This window comes from Caloenas nicobarica, chromosome 1, assembly GCF_036013445.1.
Source record: "Caloenas nicobarica isolate bCalNic1 chromosome 1, bCalNic1.hap1, whole genome shotgun sequence".
Classification (NCBI taxonomy): Eukaryota; Metazoa; Chordata; class Aves; order Columbiformes; family Columbidae; genus Caloenas; species Caloenas nicobarica.
The window spans coordinates 194,312,759-194,321,523 of NC_088245.1; the positions used below are offsets into that span (position 1 = coordinate 194,312,759).

An 8,765-nucleotide genomic window follows, 5' to 3' on the forward strand; every position below is an offset into this window, starting at 1 on the left:
ATGAGAATGTGAATCTCCTCTTAACAAATGAGCCTCACTGACATATATTCAACAGTGTTCCTACTCTCAATTAAAAGAAGGTCTCCAAGCACAAAGGTCCTTCCTCTGCAACAGCCGTGAGTGGGTTGTGCCCAGAAAGCCCCAAAGAAATGTGCTCCTTCCTTGGGCTGCTGCAGGACAGGCAGACAATGAGGGCCTTGTTCCCAGGGCAGGCTCATAGGTGTGGTTTTAAAACCAGCGCTGGGGGAAAAGTTCAGACTTCCGAAAAGTTCCCTGGTAACTGGCAGATGGAAACTTTCATTGTTTTTGGATGAGGTCTGAAAATAGTGGAAATGTAGAGCTGCTTGGGGAGTGTGGATGGGACTCGAGCGTTCACAGCGTTCTGACTCCGCAAATCACAGTCAGCTGCCTGAACAGCTCGAAGCTTGATTTTAATTGTAATGTGAATTTAAAAAAAAGTAATATGAACTCATCTTCCTGTATAGAGATCAACAGGAAAAGTTTTGAATAAACTGCCAAATGTTGAGCTTCAACTAAGTAGAGAGGTGTGCAAGTATGGGGGTCACAGGCTTTCCTGTGATGTGTGCACAAACCCCTCATTGCTGATATTCCAGAATGGATCAAGAACATGAGGGTGTAAGGATACCACTGGTATTTTTAACCATCGATGGTCTTTGCCTGAGATTTTTTTATCCTGCTAAGGTGTTTTCTGCTGCTTTAAGAGTAGTGAGCATTTTGCATTAGGTTTGCAGAGTGCTTGGGCCACCTGGCTCTTTATAGACCTATGCTAGCACTGGAAATAAGCACGTCATGAGAAGATACCTGGGGCTGCTGGGCCCCACACACTCCTGCGGTCGGTGCGGGATTTGCAGTAGTTATGGCAGATGAAGAATCTACTGCACTGAATGATCTCACTGGATAAGTAAATATAGCAAAGCCAGCTTGATGCAGACCAGATTATGGGACATGGACTTCAGTCTTCTAGGGCTTTAGCTTGTGGTCTTTGACCAAATTGACTTTCCATTGAGAATTTAGCCAAAAAAGCAAACTGTGTGCTGGCCCTTACCATGGAACAAACCCACTGGAGGTATTTGTTTAACTATGAATTCACCCTTTTTAAAATGAAGGCTTGTTGAGTAAATCACATTTCATTTGCAATTATCCAGCATACACATACTTTTTCCAAAAGAGAATTCGCATTTTGTGAATATATTCTGTGAACCTTCAGCTAGAAGCAGGAAAACCCAACCTGTATCACTGCATCTGTGTATGTATTGACATGGAATTGCTCAGGGAAAATAAAATGGGATCCTGGGATGATCAGTCACGTAATCAAATCAAAGTTCTTCCAGGTCTGCAGTCGCTCCAAGAGGGAGATGTGAGTGGAGTTAGTTCTGGATGAGGTATTTCTGTTTGAATCCACTCGGTTTACTGGCAAAGGTTTCCTGCTGTGCTTGTGGCTCTGATCAGCTAACCTGCTGACAGTGCACTCTCCTGTGAAGGGAGTGTGTTCTGCCTTCAGAGCTCAAACCTACAGCAAAGTCCCTGTGGCTTCAGAGGTGACATTTACCTGCGTTCCGTGGGAGAGGAGATAATCCTCCCCATTAACTGAACAGTAGTCATCCCTCATGTTGTAGGACTCTCCTTCCAGCATCTTACATCTGTATAGGACTTGCTGACCACTCTCCCTGTGTGCAAGCGTCAGCCAGAGAAAAAGATCAGGAGTCCTTAAAGCATCTGTGGTTGGCTCATCTGGTCTCAACTTAGTTGTCAAGGTGAAGCTTCAACAAGCCTCACTTGGGGGAATACAGCTCATTTTTGGCTGCCTGGGCTTCTCCTGCCTACCAGTGTGGGTCACCTGTTTCAAAGCAGGCTGCAGCACCGAGCTGCTTGGGGGCCTCAGACCCCTCCTGCCTTACGAGGATGCTCAGCCCTGTGTGCTGTTCTCCCACAGGGTCCCTCCATATGTCATGCTCCAACCTTATCTCACCTTGGTAACTACTCTAGAGCAAACCTTGAGCCTGTTAAGGGAAGATTCAGATGTTCGCTAGGTCTCTGGGTAGTACTTGGGACATCTGTCCTTGTTTGATTCTGTGCCTTTCAGCCTGGGGTAGATCTGGGTCAGGATTCAGAATTCACAAGTTGCTGCTTCAAGAGCTGTTTGGGAGAGATGGAGAGTTGTCCATGGAGAGTTAGGCATGGTACTGTGCTCAGGTTCTCCTGGGCAGGGTTCACACCTCCTGACTCTTGACAGCTTTCCTCCTGCAGAGCATTGTCTGGTTCTTTGTAGCCTGTGACTTTCCCACTTCTCCATTTTTCTAACTATGCCCTTCTTTTCCTTTCTGGTTACCCATTATCACTCCTAAATCACCTTTCCTTCGTGTTGTAGAGTCTACTGTCCTTTGCTCTAGTTTTCTCTTCAGTTTTCTGTAGGGTCATGTCTGCTTTAAATATTATTTGGTGTTTCACCATGTTGGTCCATTAGCTGTTGTGACTGTTTTGCCAGTAGCGTGGTGTTTTGCAGGTGATGTTAGAAATGTTACTTGTCTTGTCCACAATACTTTAAAAGAAACCAGAAACATGGTTATTTCAACTGAGTAATTTCTAGGGAGACTGGAGGATTGTGCTAGCTAACAAGATTAACTCATGCAAAACAGTAGACCTCCAGAAGATCTTCGTTTACTCTATTCAAGATATGGGTGACAGACCAAGATAATCAAGAGTTTCTCAGTGTGATTTGTCAGATGCCACCTGGAAACTTGTACCAAAAAATTCCTGAATGGAGTTAAGAGGAAGGTATGACTCAGATCCAGCTGTGATCTAGACATTTCCATGTTCCTCTAGGAAAACTGCTGATATCAAGCAGACTCATAGAGGAGTCCAGCCAAAATGCAGCTCTCTACCTGGCTGTTAAATGTTTAAAGCAGCCCTGCACTATGGGAGTAAATGTGGCTTCCAAATCCATCTGTATTTTCTCAGGTTAACTCGGTGGGGAATGTCGACCGTGTACACTAGCTTGGGCTGGGGAAGGGAGCAGTAGGACAGAGCTGGCAGCAAATGTCCTCTCTGTGCCACACAGGTGATGTGGGGCACAGCTGTAAATGTCACAAGTGCAGCACAGAAATGAAGGTGGTTGCAGTGTAATTCATGTAGCTTCAGTGATGCCTAAAACTGTTCCTGAAGACAGACTCTGCCCTTGAGCTGAACTCCAGTGATTTATTTTTTTCTTCCTTTGCTTTTTCAGATGGGTATGCGTTTTCTCAAGAAGAACATGGTGTTGTTTCCCAGTCTGAAGTTGTACGATCCTACGATACAACCAAAAGGAGAGCAGAAATAGAATAATTGGTTCTTTACTTGATGGGTGGTGGGAATAATGGGATTTGGATCAATGCATCCACTGTTGTTAACGCATTCTTGACTAGGGTTGGCAGCAGCAGCCAAAACACCAGAGAACTCATTTCTGTGGCCTTAGCCAACAAGTTTCTGTATTCTCCCTGCAAACCTTGAGTACATATTGTAGGGGGAAATCATTGTTTGAATTCAGTCACAAAGCTCTGCCTAAAGTTTTGTTTATGTTGTTATGAAGCATTTGACTGTGTTATGTGAGGTGTGAAATTAAAAACAATGTTTTACCACTATTTAAAACATCAGCATAAGGTTGTTCTGGGAGAAAAGTAGAAAATTTATGTTCCATGAGAAATCAGCCTTCGCTTAATTGGAACGGGGTGCTGAGATTTCCTGTTTTGTTACACACAGACCAAGCGCACACGGCTGCATGCAGACCTTGCTCCCTCTAATATTTGCTGTTTACTAATCTGGCTGAAATTCTTAACAGACTATTTGGCATAAAATTTTTGATTGCAACACAGTCTGTAGCTAAAAATGCTTATTTGCTGCCTTATGACAGAATAACACAAGATAGCAATGAATTACTTAGAATATTTCTTGCCCTCTTACAGGATTTATTAGGGCTCTATCTTAGCTTTCTAGAACCCAGTGAATAGCTTGCTCCCAAAGCCAGGATGTGGAAGGCGGAGAGCTTGGCAGGGCAGCTGGCTTGAGTGCATGGCATCGTGCACAAAGAAGAACTCGAGTAGGTGTCGTCTGGTAACTCAGCACATTGTATTTGGATGTGCAATTCAAGTGCAGCCCGGCTCCATGATCCCGTTCCTACTTTAATAGTAGAACAAAACAGTGAGAACTTCTTACAAGGTACGAGCTTGTCAGGTGCTGAGAAGGAAGATGTGCATCTGCGCAGGAGACTGATACTGTAACCCTAAAGAAGGATTTCCCTGGCCAGATAGGACAGGCTTGCAAAGGGGAGTTAGGAGGGGTTTACACACGTGCATGCACACACATGTATGCACGCAGAGCTGGTTGTGGTGAAGAGGACATCTGCTGTTTGTTTTTTTCAGCCAGACCAGCCCCTCTTCTAGTTCTGATCCATCACGAGGCTTCCCAGCACAGCCGGAGCCGTGAGCCCTGGAAGGAACGTTGGCTCCGTGGCCTCGCTGTGCCAGTGGGACAGGCGTGCTGCTGCATAGATTGGAATTTTGAAAAAAAGGCAAAAACTAGGGCATAAGTTAAAGCTGAAAGAGCTCTTAGAAAGCTTATGCTGTCCTCCAGACAAGTTCTATTAATTTTAGTCGCCAAGCCACGTTTCTGAATAGCATAAAGTAAATACTGCTGTGTTTTAGCCAGGTTTCGTGGTTAATGCGTATACTACATCTGTACATTTAAGAAGCTGGCACTGGTTTTGCCCTATTGACCGTCATCCAGAACTTTTTATTGATTTAAATATATCCAAAAGCGATTTGAATATTTATGTTTAGCAAGGAAAAGGAAAATGCCAGCCTGGCCCAGTGGCTTAATCTTCCTTAAGGGTTGTGAGTAAATGCCGGCACTCAGGTGTGTCAGTTCAGTTCTCAGTGCCACCTTGGAGGCTCGGAGTCGCCTTCCACATTAAAAAGCAACTTTTGCTCCTGCAGCACCAGGCAGGATCTGCTCTTGAATTAGGCTGATGGCACAGAGGGAAAAGTCATCACCTTTCTGCAGTGCTAATGAGACGATTATGCAATAAGGGAAACGTGCAAATATTTTTTCCATAGGCATGTATGTCAGGGGGCCAAGTGTGGGTGTATATATTTTCTGGGAGATGAGTTTTGTTTTAAAGGCACAAATACTAGTTGAGAGAATAAATAAGGGGAGGCTAAACCTGATCCCAGGAGCTTTTAAATCTTAATGCTGATCTAACCTGTTAAACACTTTCTTTTATTTGGAAACAAAATCTGTTTAGGAAATATGTGGTGTAAGCCTGTCCTCAAAACTGCTAATTGTTTCTTCCTTTTGTAGCAACACAAGGAAAATTAACTTCCCACCGAGACAAAGCAAGATCAGCTTAGTCTTTGTACTTTAAGCCCCACACTAAACATTGGTATGTAAACAATTTGGAGGCTTTTCATGAGGATACCAAAAAAACCTTTTAAAAGCCTCTGAATAATGAAGAAGGGCAAGTAAATGTATTGAGCAGAGAGTGGAAAGGATCCTGGAGTTTCTTCTGTTCTTAAGTTAGTGCAACAAAGTTTTATAGAACATAATGAGAGATGCTGGGGAGGAGCAGCTGCCATCTAACGTGATTTATTTTATTAGTGCAGACTATGGGCTGTATAATTTTGACCTCTCTGTAAATTGAGGTCAGTGTGCGTCACAAACACAAACCCTCCCTAGAGTGAATAGTGGCTTAGGCTGAGGTGCGTGTGTTGGATGTCAGCTCAATGGGAATTACACATGGGGTTTGTCACGGGGTGATACAGTATGTGGCGCTGGGGCGAGCAGGTCAGACTTTATCATCACTGTAAGGCCTTAATCTCTAGCTGAGTTAATCCTGTAGAGCCCACCCAGGTCAAGACCTGGCATTCTTCTTGTTCTTTGGAGTCATTACAGGAATTAATATATTGTAATATTCTGTAGCCTGGCTGTCGGAGTTGCCTGTCTTGGTGAACAATGATGAGGTGTGTTCCAGTGGTGTGTTAGCAAAAGGAGAAGGGCAGCTGCTCTACATCAACAGAATTCTTCATTAATGCAAATGCATGTAGCAGTAACAGCAGCCTTCAAAAGTGTTATCAACTAGACAGGGTATCAGAGCAGAAGGAATGGACGATTTCTGCTTGACTGTCCAGATTTAACTACCTAGGGTTGATCAGAAAAGGGTTGCTTGGGCAGCTCTCTGCACTGACCAAAGTGATGGTGGAGGGGGCACTGAATATTCAGAAGGGAGTGATTTTTCCTGAATTAAACCTGGGTGCTCCTTTTTGTAACACCATAACTGTCGCCTGCATGGAAGCTGCTGCTCCTTTAATGATTGCCTAGTAGCAAATTAAAGCTGGTGAGCGGGAGCCTGAGCTGAGCACTGCTGAGAAGTCTTTTGACATTTTCTTTTCCCTGACAGGGCTTCAGGTCTTGCTGTAGGGAGCTAGCATGGGAAGTCAGTAATAACTTGTCGAGGAGAAATGGCAAATAACCAATAAAAGTATTTGAGTCAAACTAAGCTGCTAATGTATCTAAAAATGTGTGTGGAGTTAACGTGAACTGTATGGGCTGTAAATTAAGATAACAGTCAAGCCTCGCTAATCTGCACTTCACTAGGCCACACGCCTCTCAGTGCATGCCAGAAATGCACAATCTCTTTCCCTGCCTCAGCCAGCAGCTACCAGCAGATGCTGCAGGGAAGTCTCCTCTTACCAAGGTTACATTATTTTTGCAGCATGTACTGGAGTGTGTTTGCTGGGAGACAGTCAATGCTCATAAATAAAGAAGAGAAAATTCAGGTAGACCAGAATAAGTGAAATGCAAGGACTGTCGCATGGTCAGTGGCCACGCTGGGTGCAGCTTGGCCCTCTGTGGACAACCCCAAGAGCTTGCGAGGTGCATTGTCCCTACACTGTCCCTTTCCTGTAGACTTATTTTGCCCTTTAGGGATAACTCGCCAAATGTACTGTTTTGCATTGCCTCCAGTCATCAGTGAAGACTAGCAATGCCCTATTTACATTTTCCAGTTTTATAAATAATGACTTAATTTCATTTTTAAATGCTCTAAGGACTGTACTTTTGCTGTTATGCCTCACAGCTCAAGTTTGAAGTAGAGCAGCCCTTGAGTGAGTGTTCACTCCTGAGAAGCACTTTGGATTTGTCAGAGTTCTTCCGAGTTTTAAGGCACTGAGGATATTTTTACCTTAGTTTTGGATCATCCTACAGTATCAACGCCTTAAACATCAGTCAGTTTGCAGGGGGAGCTCTTTGTGTCTTGTTGAGTCTAACAATAAATGGTGATGATATGAAATATCTGATGGTTTGGAGGAGAATTTGGCCATATCTGTGCTATACCTGATGCATCTGGGTAACAGTTTGATTCTGGAATGTGGCACTGACTGTGCATGTTCCTCAGTCTCCAGACAGCTGGGCTCCTTCTGTCCTATAAGGAAGGGCCTTTGTACTTATCTCTTCCAGAGTCTGTGCTTCAGCTCCAAGCTGCCTTGAGGATGCTGAGCACCAAGCAGATCCAGACCCTCACTGCTCTGTACCTGCAGGATCCCCTGGGCACAGCCCTGGGGCTCTTATGCAAGCGGCTGTTAGAGGCACAGCCAAAGTGCCTCTGAATTCAAATCCAGGTGTTGTCCCTAGCCATAACTCATAATTGTCACTGTGGACAGTGCAAAGAGGTATCCAAGAGATGAAAACTCAGCCAGTTATGAATCGGATGACTGGACTTGTACATGGCCTGTTCCCATCCCACCTGTCAGGCCCCGTGTGAGCAACTGTGTCACTTGGTGAGCGAACAGGCGATGACGCTTCTCTTTAGTGTGTTGCTTACTTGCAGCCACGTCACTGTTCCTCAGAAGCCCCTGCACAGGAGCTGTGTCCTAGCCCCCTCTGAAGGGCAGCTCTCCAGCCAGGCTGAGAGGGGCAGCCCCGAGGAGCTGCCTGTTCCGCAATGCGATGGCACAGTTGTCTTTGTACCACAGGCGGTGGCCAGTAGGACTCTCTCAGCAGCAGCAGGGGTAAAACAAGCTGCTCTAGGAGCACAGCCCCTGCTTCTTTGGAAATGACCTGTTAGTGCTGATGAGGTCAGGCCTTTGACGTGACCTGAACTTTCAGATGGATGGTTTCTAGAGCTTATTCTTCCTGTTGCTGAGCCTTCTGGGTTGACTGCAAACAATTTCTGTTAGAATAGATTGAAACGTGCTTTTACCCGTTTTCTGTACTGTACATGAAAGGCTCAGTGCTTTGTTCGGTGAAACCAGACGTGTTGATTATTTTCTTACAGCTTTCTCCTCCTGTGTGGCATTGGAGCAAGTCTCCTTGCTTTGATTACACAGTTAGCAGAGCTCTGTTGCCATTTTATTTTCACTAGTCTTTTGATATTGCTTACACTGACTTCTCAGAACTGAGTAGCTCCAGGAGAGAGAGAATGCAGATCTTCTTACCTGAAAGCTTCATTATCCTCCAGACACCCAAGAGAGCTTCCACTGCCCTTCAGTGCTTGTGACCAGAGCTGTGTGTCTGGAGAAGACTACAAGACAGGTCAGTACAACAGGTGACAACAGAAGAAATCCACATGGGTGCAGAGAATAACTCCATACGTTTTTGTACCTAGCAGCAAGATTAATGGAGGCTTTGAGCCGTGTTTGCAAATGAAAACCAGAAAGTGCCCTGAGCTGCGTCGCCACACAAGCAAATCCTACAGGTGATGGCTTCTCGGTGACCTG

At 44.9% G+C, this 8,765-nt stretch overlaps 1 protein-coding gene across 1 annotated transcript in view; it reads left to right on the forward strand.

Annotated features, from left to right (window-relative positions):
- ATP8A2 (ATPase phospholipid transporting 8A2) overlaps positions 1 to 3,355 on the forward strand; it is a 301,460-nt gene extending 298,105 nt beyond the window's left edge. Inside the window, exon 36 of the mRNA XM_065654983.1 lies at positions 3,245 to 3,355. Within this exon, the coding sequence (XP_065511055.1) occupies positions 3,245 to 3,342 (98 nt within the window). The 3' untranslated portion in view covers positions 3,343 to 3,355. The remainder of the gene's footprint in view (positions 1 to 3,244) is intronic.
- The last annotated feature ends 5,410 nt before the right edge of the window (positions 3,356 to 8,765 follow it).